Here is a 17,521-nt window from a genome sequence, read left to right as displayed (position 1 = left end):
GACCCCTCAACAACCCCAACTTTCTAGAAAACGCTCCCTCACTGCCTCTTCTCGATCCTCACATCGTGCATATCTGACACCCGCTATTGCAGGGGTTGTGAAATGAAGACTTTTAGTATCTCCCAGGGACTACCGAGGGTAGTCCACTCTGCACTTGCGACTGAACTGGGAAGAGAGTTTGGGGAGCACGTCACCCAATTCAAAGATTCAGTGAAGCTCCAAGTTGGCTTCCCTGCGAGGCGCCAGGCTGGCCCTGGGCTGGGATCTTCAACAAGAGCTCGTCAGGAGTTTCCCAGCCTCTGGGAGATGAGGGTGGAGAGATGAAGGAAAAAAAGCACCCCTCCCCGACACCGGACCCCTGAACCCTGGGGCCCTCATCCTTTGGTCCACTCACTCACCCCTCGTCCCTCACCCAATACGTGATGCTTCCCTCCTACAGGCAGCTTTGATGGATGTCTGCTGGGAATGACTAAAACCTGATAGGACCCCACAGAAACGCAACAGACACATCTGTGTGAGGCTCAGGGCCCTGAGAGCGCCAGCTGCTCCTGCAGGGCTGGCCTCAGGTCTCTCCTGGGACATCCCAGGAAGGACCGCGGCTGAGCGCTCAGCCTCACAAGGACTCCTGGACGCCCTTGCCCCACCCTCCCCAGCCCTATCAGATGAATGGTTCTGACGGTCCATCTGACAGTGTCTGACTATCCACCCTTGATCTCAGAATAAAAGGTGGGATTGTTCCTGGTGGAATGGCTTCTACTGCTCTTAGAATCAGTCTTTTGCTGTAGGGCTCACCTGTCAGCTTTAAGTCAGTGCCTTTATTTGAGGACTGGTGTATTATTTTGGCATCTCTCTTCTTGGCTAAAACAAGTGTAATGAGGCGTGTCCTCACAGCCCTTTCTCCAGCCCTCTGGGTCTGGCCAGTGGGTGGAGCCCTCTCCCTGCTGTTTGCTTCTATTTGAATCAGATTTGGGAGGTACTCCACCTGTAAAATGGGTCTGCTGTCCCAGGAAAATTCCATCCCATGTGTTTTGGGGCAGAACTTTCTGCCAGCTACACAAGCACCGAAGAATTGCTTTTGAAAACGAGATCTATTGCTGGCAAGAAGATCGATTCAAGTGGTAAAAGTGTATGACAATCTCTAAGTGTATATATATAGTTATATGTTAAAAAAAAAATACAAAGAAAAATTTACCAAGTTCCCATAAAATACATCTAATTCAGTATGAAAGCTCTGCCTCACCCCGGACTTCTGCCCATGGGTTTTTTCTTTTTGTACAAAATATCCCCAAATCAAAACAAAATACACATACACACGACAACACACACACACACACACGCACGCACGCACACACACACAGTAATATTTTTTGTGACAATTAAAAAAAAAATCCTAGTGCAAATATAAAGCTCTGTAAACCTGGTCCTATGAGAATCTAATGTTAGTAAACAGCAGGAAAGCAGCCCCATCGACCCGAGAGCTCACATCATAGTCTCCACTATGATGTGGGTCGGTTTCATGAGAGCGCCATTCATGGCCAAGTGGGAGCTGTAGGGTGTGGCCCCCTCTCGCTCCACAGCCCAGCGGTTGGGTTCCCTCGGGGTCAGCAGGTACTTGAGTCTCTGGAGAAGGAAGGGGACAAAAGGAAGGGGAGGTCAGGCAGTCTGGTTCCCTTTTCCCCTGGGGCATCTATCCTCTCTGGGTCCTGCCAGTGTCCTGCCTGGCCTCTGGCAAAGTACGACCCTCTCTGGAGCTCCCATTTCATCCACTGGCAAATACAGGAGTTGAACAAAGGTGCTCCTCAGGTCCCTTTCCAGCCCCAAATCAGGGCAGAATTCCAGTCAGTAGTTTCCTTGCCAACCCTGCTGACACACCTCAGGGATGGGGACTGGAAAGTCCACTCTGTGACTTCTTCCTCCCATGGAGTGGACACATTCGTACGCTTCCTCGTGATTCCTATCCCACATGTCTCTGACTTGCAAAGCAGTGAAGTTTCTGTAGTCTATCCGCCCCAAGTTGGATAACTGCCTTGAGCCTCCTGTTTACCCTGAAGGGAAACTCCACACTCCTCTGCCTCCCACAAGCTGCATTTCCTGTCTTCTCGCAGATGGGTCTCCCCATTTCCTTGCAGGCGTCCAAGTCCCCTGCCACCCCGCTGCAGGTCCTGCCTGCAGGACTTGGACACCACTGCTTGTGTCTGAGCTGCACCTTCCAACAGCGGGGCCAGAGGATGGACTGCATGAGAATTCTCACATCACTTAGGGGCAGAGAGAGTTATGTGCCCCCAGCTGGTTGGCCACTCAAGGAATTAGTGAGGAAAACAGCCCTCCCCGATGGCAGAACTGGGACTTGAACTAAGGGCTCCTGCCTCCCGGCCCACCTCTGTCAAGTGTCCATTCAGAAACTTAAATGGAAAGCAGTTGTGAACATGAAGTTTTCTAGCCATTAACATTCAATTTAGGTATATAATAATTGGTATATAGCTTATTGAAAGCTATAATATTTCATTTGAAAAATCTAGATTTCTACTTTCTCTTTGAAAATTGCAAGATCTGGCAACTCCAGGCCCACATCCTCTTTTGGTAAATAACTGGCCAGAGCTGAGCACACGGCTCCCTGCTGTTGATTTCCATCACCTTCTCCAACTCACTCGCGGCCCTGCCCATGTGGCTTCCCTCATCGGGGTTGCCTGCTTGGTCCCTGGAGGAACAGACTGGAGGCCCCAGGTAAAGTCGGAGAGGTGGGATGCCAGCAGGAAGGGTCAACTCTGCTCCCCTTTCATTGCTCTGCCTCTCGGTACATCTGTATAATGGGGTGTGTACAGGGAAGGTAGGACAAGAGGCAAACACCTGGGCTCCCTTTATACAGGAGGTGAGATGCAACTGGCCTCCTCCCAGGACAGAGACCTGGTTTTGCAGAACCTGGCTCAGAGAGATGTCATAACTAGGAGGACACCTCGGAAACCTATGCAGGTGGGAGCCCCAGGGGCATATATAGCAAAGACAGGCAGCTGGTGACTCAGCTGCCGTCAGAGGAGGGGCTTACATTTGTAGATGAGGAAAGGATGCAAGATGCAGGAGAGTAGATTCCTCACCCACCCCGTCTCCTTCCCTCCCACCAATCCCACTCTGACCAAACCTCAAAACTGGGGATGGAACAATATGCAAAATTAGGCTTTGAAGGGACACAAGTTAGTGACCTGTTGGGTTGAGCCTCACCTCCCATGGGTGAATTATATAATCGCTGGGGGCACTAACCAATCAGAAAAGACATCCAAGCCCCTCTGCTATGCCTCGAATTAACCTTTTAGTTTCTGGAAGGTAGGGATATTCTGGAAATTCCCAGGGAGGGGCTGGGTTGGCATAGGATACATAGGAGAATGCCTGGAAGGCGTAGGGCAGTAGCTATTGCCCATCTGTCCCAGGCCTAACGTTTCAATATTTTAACAAATGATAAGGCCATTCAAGGTTCTGGCTGAGTACTGGGGTCCTTCCCTGTGTCCCCTGAGAAAATACAATGGGCCCAATCCTGCAGGAACACCCCAGGGCTGTGCTGGTTCAGACAGACTCAGCTTCATGTTTTCCTCCCTGGCACACCCCTGCCTGCCTCCTTCCTTTGTCTCGGGAAGGCTGGTCCCTTTCTGCCCGGCCTCTCCTCTCCCCCCACCAACACAACCCCCAGGCCATGCCTCTGCCCACAAGGAAACCGGCCCAGCCCAAGGGGGAGCCAGGGCCCCAGGACATCCTGGCTCCAGATTTTTAAGAGAATAACAATAAAAACAACCCAGAACAAAACAGTGCAGTCTTGGAGCCAGCCCAAGCCCAAAGGTTAAGGGAGATTCTAAGAAAAGGATTTCTTGGAAAGAGCCCTGGCTTTTGCCAGGCTTGGAATCTACAGTATTGTCAGAAGAATTTCTGAGAGGAGGTGGGCTGTGGGGAGGGAGCCCCCGGGAGGAGACTGGCAGGCACAGAGGCCTGGAAACAGGAGATTCTGCCTTGGACAGAGGGTCGGGCAGCAGATGAGGCCACAGAGCTGGGGAGGGGGCCCCCCCGCTTGTGCTGGGCTTATCTGCAACTTGACTCCAGGGTAAGGGGAGGCCTCTGGGTGGGGCTTCGCTTCCTCCCTGGCTCCTTGTCTCATCTCACCACTTCAGAAATTCAGCCCCCACTGCTCCCAAGATAAAGCCCTAGTTCTTAGCTTGGCATCCAAAGCTGCTGTCACTTCTCTAGTCTCATTGCCCACTCCCCAAAACATGTCACTACTGCCCAAGCGCTGTCGCACCTCTTAGCACCATAACCCACATTCTTCCATCTCGCATTTTCTGCTTGGCAAATTCCTCCTCCTGCCACAGCTCTGACTATCCCCCCAGAGCCTTCTCCACCTGAAGTGGACTTTGTCGCAGTGTTTCCGTGATGCGCTCTCCCACCCAAAATCTCAACCACTCCACGGGGCAAGAAGGGGTCTAGGACTCAGAAAGGGTAAGGTGACGTGCCCAAGGTCACAAAGCAAACCTTTGGGCTCCTGCCCTCCCCCTCGATCCAGCCTGGGGCCCTGTGTACTCACCACGAGGAACGGCCCTTCCGTCTGGCAGAAGCGGATGACCATGACCAAGGGGACACACACCATGGAGGACAGGGCCAGGCTCCAGCCCAGCCCGATGGCCCAGGTGGGGTACACGTACATTTTGTTGTAGGTCAGGGGTACGTACTTGACGAGAGAGAAGATGAAACATCCCTGTGGAGAGACGGGGGCAGTCAGGGTGGTCTCGGGCATCAGGCATGGGGGGCTTCTGGGACCAGGGGAGGCCGCACCCAAAAGGCCTCACACCCTTCCCCACTCTGCGGCTTAAGGACCTCCCCCAGTGCACATGTGACCAAGTCGCTTCTCTGCTCAAACCCTTTGTGGTTCCCCAGCACCTTCAGGATGCAGTCCAAGCTCCTCAGCCTGGCCGGAATGTCACCGGAGTTGTGCCTCATCCCCTCTCCACCTCTCCCTGCAATTATATACTCGTTCCCCTGAATTCCTTCCGCTCCTCAGCCACTTGCCCAGGACCTTAGTCCAGGCTGTTCCCTCTGACGGGACCTCTTTTTCCCTCATCTTCTCCTCCTTCTAATTTAGCTTCAATGATCCTGCCTTACTTGCCCAGACCCTGTCCAGACTCAGTGAGGCACTCACACTTTGTCTTCCCCAAAAGCGTACGGTTACAATCACTTCTTCAGCACACAGCGCCCCACCCAACCTGAGTCGGTGAGGGTGAGAAGTGTGTGCCTTGTTCTCCCGTTTCTCTAACACTTGGTGCAATTCCAGGTGCACACAGTAGGTGCACCATAAATACCAGCAGCATGGGTGAAAGCCTTTCCTCCCCTCCCCACCCATCTCCATCTCTAAGTACCAGGCCCAGCCCCCCAGGACAAGGTGTGGATCTGGGCTTTGCCCTGTTGGGAGTCTACAGCCCAGCCTTGAGCCCTCACAAATGGCCAGTGGCCATCAGCATCCATGAACAGTGGGGGCGGGTGAGCCCCAAAACCTATGCCAAGGCCCCATTTCCACATAAGGTGAGCTGCAAGGGCCCAGGGCTCCTGCTCTCGTCCGAATGACAGCATCTCAGAGTATAACTCGGGTTGTCTTGGATGACCCACAATGTGAAAATGACTTAAATCCTCAGGATCTCATAACTCAGGTTTGACGGGAAGACAAATCTATCTCCATCAGAATCGATGAAAGGGGAAGGGAGAGAGCATTAGGCTGCAGATGCTTTCCACTGGGCACCTACTGTACGTCTGGCCTGGTTGTTTCTGTCCTGATTTGTGGGGCTGTAGCTTCGACAGGGAAAGTAGGTAGCTGCTCGGGGTTTTCCCAACATAAGGAAGCTTTTACCTGCCTGAGACCCATACCTGCCTGTCACATTTCTCTTCCTACTAGGATGGCTTCGTTCTACCACCTTAGCATGCAACCTATTTCTGATCTATGCAACTCCTCAGGAAGGGAGAGAGGAAGAACCTGACGGTCAGCGTGGTGAGAGGAGGTGCCCACAAACAAGCATTAAGTGAGAATGACAACATGGGCTTTGAACCCAATAAAATTCATCTCTAAAAATAAACTCACCAATTGTGTGGTTACTGGTTGTTATAGTTTACTTATTTTTATGGGGAAAATATGCACCTCAAATGCAAAGGCCACGACCATATTAAATAATAACAGTAACAACCGAAGGTTGTCGGCTGCCACTCGTACCCCACATCAGTCTCTTTGTTTTAAAATGGGAAAACTGGGGCCCGAGAGGGAAGGGACTCACCTGAGGTCACGCAGGGAGTTAATGGCAATATTGACTTATTCTGGCCTAGGAGCAAAGGTCACTAAGGGGAGGGTCCGTTTGTTCCGCAGCCCCTGGTCCCTAAATGCAAGGAATGTATCTGCCATTTGTGCTTCCCAAGGTATGAGCCAAGAATGGCAGAGCAGATGTGTTCCCCTGCAATTAGCTCCAAAGCTCACAACTGGTTTCAAACACCGACAGGAAAGCAGCTTTTGCCTCAGATGATTTCCCTTTGGCTGGGGCCTCTGAGCAGAACCTTGAAGCAGGCGGGGTGCCTGGGTATGCTGCAGAGGAATGTGGCACCTCGTTGCTCTTGGGTCCTAGGCAGGTATGCAGCTCCTTTGATCTTGGGAGAGCCCAGAGTATCTCTCTGCTGGGACGTTCTCTCTCTCGCCACAACCCCCACCCTGCCATGGAAACACCACATTTCCAATGTCTGTGACCTCTCCTTTGGACGTCCAATGGCCCCTTAAAATAATCAGTGACTGAAACTGGGCTCGTGAGCTCTGGAAAGGTCTGGGGAAAGGCTATGTGCTCTGTGAGGATCCCCTGAGTTTCTCAACATGCCCAGATACATTTTCCTCTTTGAGAACGCTGTGCCTTTACATAGGCTGGTTCCTCTGCCAGCAACGCTCTTCCTGTTTTCTCTTCCTGACAAGCTTCTACTCAGTCTTTAAAACTCATCTCAAGCTAACCCTCTGGAGCAGGGTGCCCCGCCTTTTCTCAGGCAGAGCGGTCACTAGACTTGTTACATGCATTTGCCAGCACTCTGCAAATGCTGAACTCAGGATGGTTTAGCAGATGAGAAAAGGCTACAACCCGTGGCCAAGCAAGAGAAAACTCACAACACAGAGAACTGGAGTGACCACGGCCCAGCTGTACTTCATCCAGGGCCCCGGCCGATAGCCGATCATGTCTTCAATACCGTCATAAAAGTTATTGCTGCCTGCAAGGGAATGAGGTGGACAGATGGTGACACATGTCCAATGCCAGCATCCCCCCTGAGAACAGCAGACCCCTGAGGGGTCTCTGGGGCCTGATCCAGGTTCCGATCTTATACCACAGAGACACAAGTGTGGCAGATATTTATTTGAAATCATCTAAAATTCAAAATTAACTGGGCATCTTGTATTTTGGGGGCCCAACTGGGGCTTACCCAACCCAAATCCTGGTGTAACTAATTCAAGGTCTTAAGGAGGTCCAAATGGACCATTCCTGGATCCTAGACTAGTTAATCATAGATAGACCCCTGTACAGCCAAGTTACGTGTTTGTTAAAGCATGTCACATCCTGCACCTTCAGCATGGGGAGAATTTGTAGTGTGGCTACTATGATATTATTTGTGTAGGGAAGGGGTAGCCTTCAGATGAAAAGTCCTGGTATGGACTTTGTATTCGACTAAGAATGACTCCCTTAGAATTCTGTTTCTGAAGCTTTTAAATACAGAGACCCAAAGGAGAGACCTGAGAAACAATATGCAAAAAGTGGTACTCACCATATATCCAGGCAATAACAAAACATTCAAAGAATGCAACCCACAAAAGGCATACACCACTAGCTGCATAGTAGTCAAAGAGTTGAAACACATACATGCCACCCTGTGAAGAAAAAACCAGAGAAGGTTGATTTGTTATTTGGTATCTAATTACCTTAATATATAAAGAGCTCTGGCATATTAATAAGAAAGGCTATGATAATGGACCAGGGCTATGATAACGAGATATCTTTGTAAAATAATGCTCTACTTCATGTTTGACAACACACACACACACACACACACACACACACACACACACAGTCTTCCTTAGCAAAAACTGATGGGTTCACTGAAGCCTGCTTCCAAAGGAGGTACTTAAAACCAGCTGTGCCAAACAGAATATTTCAGCAATATGCAGCTGCTCAGTGTGTGGACTTGTGATCCGCCTTTTGTGGGGGAGGTTTCTTACAGGCACTTCCAGAAAAAAAACATTTACTTTCACTTCCAAGAGGGAAAAATGGTAATGGGAAACCTTGAGTTGAGTTTGGGGGCTAATGCAACCCTTTGCTGGAGAATATGGGGAGGTGACGGGGAGACGTACAGGAAAGTATGTGCCCTGGGCCTATGCTAGGCTCACATGCTTACATTATTTAGTACAAGAATCTTTTTCTTTTCTGGCCCACCTCTTGCTAGACATACTGAACCACTGCTGCCTGAGACACTCTCGCTCGCTTCCTCCCTCTGCTTCTTTGTGCCACTTTAAATGGATCCTCCTCTGGCCCCTGCCCACCTCCTCTGAACAGCGCACACTCCCTGTCAACCAGACGCAGCTACCACAGCGCCTGCAGTATTTACCCTGGAGAACCACCTCCCCTCCAAGCCACTGCACACAGTCAGGGGTGAACAGAGCTGTTGTTAAAATGTATTTTAGCGGAAGCATCCTTCCCCTCCAGGGCCTCCCAGGCTGAGGGAGCATTTTTGCCATGATAACCAGTGGAAAAAGATGCAGGAGAGTTTGGGTCAACTGCTGGGTCCCCCCTCACAGTGTAGGCTGAGTCCCCTGGGCAGGGCAGGACCCCTGAATTGAGTGGGGTTTGGAGATTACCCACCCTGGTCCTCTCATCCAGCTGTTAGGGGGACCAGGGAGGCAGTGTGGCCTCGAATGGCTCTGAGACATGTATGGGAGGCACCAAGGGCCCGCTGAGGGGAGGCCCTCGCGCCAGGTGAGAGCCACCTACCTCCGTCACCATCGTCAGTCCTAGCAGGTAGCTGATGCTACATATCAAGGCGATGAAGATTTCCCGACGGAAACCCTTCCTTAGGAAGGACGGGTAAAGATCAACCAAGGACGTGATCTGTCCTTCGACTTCAACAAACTGTAGGGGGAAAAGAGAGCCGTTGAGTGGCAGAGGCCCAGCACCTCGCCTCTGCTTAGAGGAGAGCAGGTGCCCGGAGTTGGCCTTTGGGGTCAAGTCCAAACATGTGACCCTGGGGGCTCTGCCCGCCGGTCAGGTCACGGTGGCCCACGCAGTTCTCCCTTGTATTCCACACCTCGCATCTCTGCTGAGGCTCGGCCTGCCGCCGGAATGCCTTTCCCTCATCATTCAAGACTCAGCTCAGGAATGATCACTTCTCTGCAGCCAATGCTGACCCTCTGCCCTGGCATGTTGACACAACAACCTCCCCAGACGTTGGTCTTGGTCCTCTCTGAAGCCAAGAGCGATGCCCCCGCATTTCCAGGCCTCGAGTGCCCAGCAGGGCCAGGCACATGGTTACTCAACAGACACATGACAAATGAATAGGCAACCAAGGTCAAGTCTGGGCCTCATTTCCTCCATCAGATCCATGTGGTGGTTGTTAACCCTTTGGGGATCGTAGGCCAACAAGAGAATTTTGCATGTGTGTGTGCACACCTACACGCCCACAGGTGTGAGCCCCATGCAGCCATGACTCCAGGGCTCATGGACTCCAGGAACCCATCCCTGGGCTTCCAAATGTGAGGAAACATTCTAGAACGACTCTCAATCTCTAAATCTTCCCATCTTTGCACCTAACAATTTACCTTGGAGACTGTTCCATATCATTACATGGAGAGTTGCCTCATATTTAAAATGGAGGTGTAACATTCCCCGGTGGACACATATCATCGTGCACCTAACCAGTGCCCAACAGACGGCTTCCAGGCTCTGTAGCTACTGACCCGGGCAAGGACGCTTCTCCTATACCTGTCTTTAGGTGCATGTGCACATGCATCCACAGCACACTCTACAAATGAAACTTCAGGATTAAACGGCTCGTAGACGCATTTTACATGTAGATGGTTATAGACAAATTGCCCTGCCAACCAACACACCCTCTGAGGCTGATCTGATTCCTTTAAAAGTTGAAAAGCTAAAATCTCCACCCATCTGATCTGTTCTTTCATCTGGGGGAGGCTTTCGGGGAAGGATGTTTCCCCAGCATTCCTTTTTTTTTTTTTTTTTTTTTTTTTTTTTTAGTATCTATGCTGCCCAAGAGAGCACACCCCAGCGTTCCTATAGGACAAGTCCAACCACTTAGTCCTCTGGGATGTGCCACAAGGGGATCAAGGAATACAAACAAGGAGCAGGTTCCTTTCATGTGCTGAAAGGGGCAGGAGAAATGACTCTTTGTTGCCAGGAATTCAGGAAGAGGTGACCAAAAGGTTCTTGAAAAGGGAACAAATACAAGAGGCTGATGTTTTGACCTCTCATTGATGTGTCAGCTAAAGGGGTTTTGAACCTAAATTGCCATTGAATTATAGCAAACCTGCAGCTCAAATGTTAAGCTTCAAAAGGAGTTTAAAAACAAAGGTTCTTTCTTTCTTTGAGATGGGGAAATTACAGACAGGAAGATCCAATGTCACTGCGAGTCAGGGCCAAGACCAGCACGAGCCCCTCGTTTCCAAATTTCCTGCATTTCCAAAGAACACCACCCTCACCCCTCACCCCTGCTCCACCAGCCTCTTCAGACCTCCCTCACTTATTAGTCATATAACCCTGACTTCTCCAAGCCTCCCCCTGTAAAATGGGAGGGAATTGCCTGCTCAGCAGGGATGCTAGGACAGATTTGAAATCATCAGAGTGAACTGGCAATTGGGTAATTAATCTTAACTCATGTCAGGAGGCTGGGATGGGTGAACTCCTGGAAGAGGGGCTTCAGCTTTCTTCTCAGGCTCTTTGTTTACAAACTGTGCTCCCCTTGGGTAGGCCAGACATCTATAGGCATCTGCCTCCACGTGGGTAATGTCCCTACTCCATCTCACCAAGAAACACTCAGCAGCGTGATGGCTCCTAAGCCAGAGAGTGCCCCGTCAAATGCTAGAAATTTGGGGAGTGTTTCCTGTAATGAGCAAGGGTCACACTCCTCCATCAGCGAGAGGCCCTGTTTAAGGTTGTCTGTGGGTCCCTGCACTTCCACAGGAGGAAGATATTTTGAGGTAACTCAAAGGTAAGGCAGGCCAGCCCAGTGGCTCAGGTGGTTGGAGTGCTAGGCTCCTAATGCCAAAGTCACCGGTTCGATTCCCACATGGGCCAGTGAGCTGCGCCCTCTACAGCTAAGATTGTGAACAACGGCTCTCCAGGGAGCTGGGCTGCCGTGGGCTACCATGTGCTGCCTTGAGCGGCTCACTGACGACCCGTGACCGACTGCCTCAGCCAGGGGGAGCGCAAGGCTCATAATACGAGCATGGGCCAAGGAACTGTGTCCTCACAACTAGACTAAGCAACAACGGCTTGAACTGGAGTGGGGAGGGGGGAGGCGGAAGAAGGGGGGGAAGAAAAGAAAGGTATGGCAAGACGGGACAAACCAGCAAGTCCTTTAGAGCAGCCCCAGGGTCATGTCATAGTTCCACCCCTTAACCAGTTGTGCATGACCTCAGCCTTCGGAGTCCTTATTTCTCTAAGCCTCAGTTTTCGGGGCATGTGGACATTGTGCAGATTAAGGAGCTAATGCAGAAAAAAGCCAGGTGGGGGAGCGGACTGGGGAGTTAGTGTTTGGGGAGATGAAAACTTCTGGAGATGAATGGTGGCTGGTGATGGTGGTACTACAACGCGAACGTCCTTAATGCCACTGAGCTGCACACTTACAAATGCCGACGGTCAATTCTGTGTTCCTAGTATTTTACCACACACATGCACCTAAAATGAGCTGGCATGAAGCCATGTGAACGCCTTGAACGGCTCTGATCCTGTCCCAGGGCTCGTGGTACGTGAGACAGTCACCAGAATCGACAAAACTTTCCCCCATGTCCCCAAGTTCACATAGCACTTCGTGCAAAGGAGGGATCCCAACCTATGCCACTGAGCCCCAGACACCGTGCCCCAGCTCACCAGGTATAATCCCACCGCACCACTTGTTGGCATTTCCATAGGCAGGTCATTTAAGGGCTCTGAGCGTGTTCCATGCTCTGAAGTGGGAGGAGAACCACTCCCTCTGAGGCTGGCTTTACAACTCACTGAGATGCCCTAAGTGCCTTGGCCACCATGGGGCCGAGCTCCAAGGGGCACATCCTCAGCCGGCCCTGCCTGCCTCCTGGGAGAAAATCTCATGGATAATACCATGAGCTCAGGGAGTAGTTTCCACAGCCCAAGAGGCCAATCTTGGACCCATGGAGACGTCAGGTTTCATCATTTATTAATCTCTCTCTGTTGTTGTTGTTTGCTTTCACTTAGAGGTCTGGAAGAAGTTATAAAAGCCATTTGCTTGGGACCTCCGAAAGCCAAACTCATTAACTAGGAATGATTAATGGAGTCCTCCTGCTGTTCACACAGCTCAAGCCCATCAACAACTGTGTAAGTATTTTGTTTTCAGTCTCCCAAATGTTTTCTTTCTGTCTTCTCTGCTAATCCTGGTCCCGTTTCTGCCAAATCCTTCACTCTGTTCTTGTCTTGCTGGGAGACCACCTCCTCTCCTCTGCCTGACCTTCTAAGACTATTCTCCTCTCTGGTTCTGAGTCCCTGGGCACCGGCCCTGGGCATTGGCTTCCAAGCTGCTGCCCTCGGGGCAGGTGGCAAAGTCCTTTCCTGAACTGTTCACAGGCCCCCACCTCTCACTGGGTCTCAGGTGACTAACGACTATCCCTGGGGCAGTCAGACCCCTAGACCACACACGAGGCTACAAAATACCTGGTTTCAGTGACTGACCTCAGATGCTGGCCCCTGGGTGGCACCACAGGCACGGCCCTAACAGGCCTGGGCACATGACCAGCCTGCCCTGCACACCATAACTCCCCACTTCTGGAGTCATGCCTGTACTAGAAACTGTTGTCCTGAAAAGGCCCCAGTGAAAATACACATATTACACGTATCTCCAGGGACAGGTGACCGAGAGCTCACACTATCTATCATCCTCCAAGCACCACTGAATTCTCCGTACCAGGCACTGTGCCTAGTGCTTCACACAAGGCAATGGAGGCACAATCATACCCATTTATCAGACGAGGAAACTGAGGCTCAGAGGGGGAGGAAAAGTGCCCAGTGTCACACAGGGGATGGAGAGCTTGGAACTGTGTTACTCCAAAGCCAGACACAGCCGCTGGCTGGCTCTCACTGAACACCCAGTAGAGGCCTGAGCCCTAGAGGGATGGGACATGGAGTTTAAGAAGTGGAGAAAAGAGCCTCGGTGGAGTCCTACCTCAGGAGGGCGGAAGCCAGGATGGCCAGAGGACAGGGCAGGTTTGAGCCAGCCTACCTAGTGCTTAGCTGTTTAGGAAGCACTGGAAGATCTCAGTTTTACTACGGGAACAAGCTCTCCTACTCACATGCTCCAGGAATCACAGAACAGAGTGTGGTTTAGGCTTCTCTGGCTGCACTTAGGACTCTCAATGCTGGCCCGGGCAATGACCACCTCGTGCCTTAAGCAGAGATCTTGGTTCCTTCCCCGAATTGCCCGTGTGCCGTGTCACTCCTGGACCCGGCCCAGACACTCCACAGGAGAGAATCATTTCTGTTTTGGTCTTGCCCTTTTATTTTCCATCTATGGCTTCATTTTAACCCTACCCCGCGGTTGTCCATTTCACCTTGTTGAGGTCAAAGACTTGCGCTTTGAGGTGTCTTTCTCCTGCCCTGACACCTTTTCCACTCCTGGGTCCTGGAGGAACCCTCGATAGCTAAAGCTATTGCAAGGCTGCTGTGAAGGTAAGTAGGGGGTAATGACCTCACAGACAGCATAAAAAAGGAGGCTTTTCTAGAACCGATTTCTCCATGAACAGTCCCACCCTGGGGCCAGTCCCTTGATCTATACATACCTGGCTATCCAGTCCAAGCAAGAGAAGCATAATAAAAAAAAGAATGGACCAAAACGTGGGAAGCGGCATCATTGTCACAGCTTTTGGATAGGCAATGAAGGCCAGGCCAGGACCTAAAGGGAAGAGAAATGGGAAGGGACAGAGGGGGAGATACATCAGTGGCTGAGCACCCGGAGCACCGGAGCTCATACAAAGACACCTGGGTCTGACGCGAGTCTCCCAAACCCAAAATGCAGGGAGAGCCAGGCCCGAATTCTTGCCTGGTGGAAGAGACCAGGTCTGTCTCACTTTTGGGTAGGACGCACCAGGCCTCAGGTGGGGCCCCGTTTTAGCATCTGTCTCCTAAGCAGCAGCACAAGTGGCCTCCTCACACACCAGAATCAGGACGGACGTTGGTTATTTGGGGTGGGAAATGGGACTGACTCTGTCTGCTGGCTTGGAAAAGGAGCCACTCCCCGCCAAAACCAGAGCAACCACCCCAACATTTGCTGGAAGGAAGCAGAGGGAAGGTTCTGGGTATCTGACTACTAAATCCCCTGTTTGTAAAGAGAAGTTCCTATTAAAACACTGCATGAGTGGAAAGAAAACTGAATAGAGAACCATGCCCTACAGGGCAAATGTCTCCTTCGGGTACCTCTCTCTGCACACCCACCAGAACAACATCAGAGCCAAGGCCCCGAGCTGAACAGAGGTGTGGGCGGGGTGAAGACCCCAGGCCTGGGAGACCCACAGCCTACATTCAAGTTCTCGTCCTACCATCTCCTCCAGCTCTTCTTTACATCACCACCTGCCCTTACAGCGCCTCAGTTTCCCCATCTGAGAAGTTAGGGGCAAGTTACCCTAAATGACTCCCCAGGAGCCTTCTCGTGCTCAGATTCTCAGATGCTGACACCACTTCCCTAGAAAAGGGCTCTGGTTTCTCCAGAGGGGACACGGACAGAATCTGGAGGCAGGGCTTGGGAGACAGAGACAGGAGTCCCATCAGCTCGGGGACTCTGACTAGAAACATCCTGAAGACGGAGAAATAAATGTCTCCCCCGTCTCCAGCCTGCCCCCATTCTGCCAGGAGGAAGAATGATTTGTAACTGAGACCGGTGGGTCCAAGAGACAGTCGGGAGCAGCACAAGCTAGGAGGCCTACAGGGCCTGAGCTGAAAAAATAAGGTACAACCCACAACTTAAAAAAAAAAAGGTCAAGAAATGTAAAACAAAAAGGGCTGGAGGCAGGCTATTTAAAGCAGATATCAGAACCAAATGAATGGTTTAAGAATGAAAAAAAAAAACCCCACAAAAAAAACCTTTGAAATAAATTGGATCCAGAAACCACATCGCACGGCGATGAACACAAATGTGGCGGTCAAGGGCAAGTCCGTTTATGGCTTAGAGTCCACTTGACCTGAGGAAAACCTGACCATGACGGAGCATCCTCAGGTGGCTAGAAAACTCCAGGAGAAGTGGTGGATGGGGTGCTTGTACAAACCCCAAAGTCCAAGTGGACTAGGAAGCCACAGTTCCACCTAGGCCGGGGCCCCTGGCCCCCCCATACATCAGCTCTGCATGAGGAGTCAAGTCCAGCCAACTGTGAGACAGATGTAAAATGGGGCCCCCCCACCCCCCACCCGCCGGGGCCTGTGAAGGTTCTCAACGTGCTCGTTTCTGTATTTCAGTTTTGCCTTTCTCAAGCCAGCCTTTGGTAGAGGGTCTGAGTGCCTTTCTCTAAAAGCGCATGATGAACTCTAGAGAGAAGTCCATGAGAAATAACGCGGCCGCTCCGAGCACCTCTGCAAGCCTCTTGTGAGCAGAGAACGCGCCTCTTTATTCAGCTAAATAATGATCTTGTTCAAATGCGCTTGGCTCAATATGGTGCTTGTTAAAAGCTTATTAGAGAAATAATCACCCTTGATGTGTCAGCTGTTCAGACATCACCGTGGGGAATAAACGCCAAGGTCTTTGAAGTGGACGGGAGGAAGAAAACAACTTAGGTTGACAATATATACATACACATAAAAATACCTAGTTGTCCAGAGACAAAGAGCTATCTTATATGTCCATACATAGCGCCCACCGCCAAGTTCACTCCATGCTCCTGGCGATTCCCAATCAATCAGAATCGGTTTGCCAGCCGAATCAGTTTGAAAATAGCCATCTTCAAAGGAGGTGTGAACTCTCTCCCTTCACCGCTCTAACTGCCAACTTCCAGGTGGGTATGGATATTTCTGGCATTACTTTCTGTCCTCAGGCTCAGGCATGCCTATGAAGACTCTCAGGGAAGGAAAACTACATCTGAAGGTCTGCGCTGGGACCAGGATCAGTGGAGAAATGCGTGGGGCAGAGGCGTGGACTTGCCACCTTGTCCTGCATGTTGGGGTTGTGAGGATGGCGCCTGCCAGCATCTTTGCCAAGTGAGGAGGAAAACAGGACCCCAGGGGCTCAGAGAGACTGGAGGAGCACAGACATGTTCTCACACAGGAAGTACCAGAGGTTATCACATGTGCTCAGGGTGGGGTGGGGCATCAGGAGGCGGAACATCCTCATGTCAGAGGGGCCCTGACCCAGTAACCCCAACTCTGACCCTAATGAGCCCGAGCAAGTTCCTTGCTCTCAGGCCGTTGGTCTCATCTGTGGAGCAGACATCTGAATGCACAGTCCTGACCCCATTCTAGGGACCTATGGGCAACGGTAACACCTTGGCAGGGACGCCAGCTGTGCCTGACCCTGGCCTGTGCTGGTCCCTGGAGTCAGGACCTTACGCGCTCCTTGGGGCTTGAGCCCTCTCAGCCCAGGACGACCACCTGCCTCCAAATGGCCCCACAGAAATGTGGGTCATTAGGAGGTCAGGCAGAGTGTAGGGAGGTGTGTAAAATAACAAAATCTTCCAGGTAACTGATAACCACCCTCCAAGTGAATTGGGCAGGACTGGGGAAGGGCAGGGAAGCCAGAAAGGTGGACTTTACGAGTCCTGGGAGCCTAAGGTTCTCATTCCCATGTCTGAGCCACTGCAGTTATAAAGCTGAAAGTCTAGGACTTAGCGCATCATGGCAAGTCCTAGAATTTAGGTCCCTGAGATATTGCGGTTCTGAGGCTCTAGGATTCTAGCAACTAAAGGCCTCATCATTCTCAGGTTCTGGAACCATCCTGCTGGAGCCGCAGAATCTCAGCCTAAGATCCCAGGCTTTCGCAGAGTCTATGTTTCTAAGACTCTTTTCTCTACTTCCAGGCGTCCTGGGGAGGAGCACCCTGCCAACGGGGCCACACCCTAAGAGGGTGATGGTGTCCCCACACCCTACCCCCAAATCAGATCTGTCATCATCTCCAGAGGCGGCCTGCCATGCCAGCTGTCTCGCCCCCACCCAGAGCCTACGGTGGTGCCTGACACAGGATAGAGACTCAATAAATCAATAAACATCAGTGAAATAAATGAATGGGTTCACTTAGAGGGAGCGTGCTGGGAGCAAAGTGCAAAATACAG

General features: G+C 51.4%; 1 protein-coding gene across 2 annotated transcripts in view; it reads right to left on the bottom strand.

Moving 5' to 3' along the window:
• Nucleotides 1-855: 855 nt before the first annotated feature.
• SLC6A6 (solute carrier family 6 member 6) overlaps nucleotides 856-17,521 on the bottom strand; it is a 78,475-nt gene continuing 61,809 nt past the window's right edge. The window contains exons 10-15 of one of the 2 annotated variants that reach the window (XM_033133048.1): nucleotides 14,054-14,166; nucleotides 9,027-9,164; nucleotides 7,807-7,909; nucleotides 7,157-7,257; nucleotides 4,562-4,732; nucleotides 856-1,620 (exon numbers count right to left, since the gene is read on the bottom strand). In XM_033133048.1, coding sequence (XP_032988939.1) covers nucleotides 1,480-1,620; nucleotides 4,562-4,732; nucleotides 7,157-7,257; nucleotides 7,807-7,909; nucleotides 9,027-9,164; nucleotides 14,054-14,166 — 767 coding nt within the window. In that variant the 3' untranslated portion in view covers nucleotides 856-1,479. The remainder of the gene's footprint in view (nucleotides 1,621-4,561; nucleotides 4,733-7,156; nucleotides 7,258-7,806; nucleotides 7,910-9,026; nucleotides 9,165-14,053; nucleotides 14,167-17,521) is intronic. The other variant, XM_033133047.1, reaches the window with a different exon arrangement.

This window comes from Rhinolophus ferrumequinum, chromosome 17 (assembly GCF_004115265.2).
Source record: "Rhinolophus ferrumequinum isolate MPI-CBG mRhiFer1 chromosome 17, mRhiFer1_v1.p, whole genome shotgun sequence".
Lineage (NCBI taxonomy): Eukaryota > Metazoa > Chordata > Mammalia > Chiroptera > Rhinolophidae > Rhinolophus > Rhinolophus ferrumequinum.
This window is presented reverse-complemented; position numbering and strand designations above follow the sequence as displayed.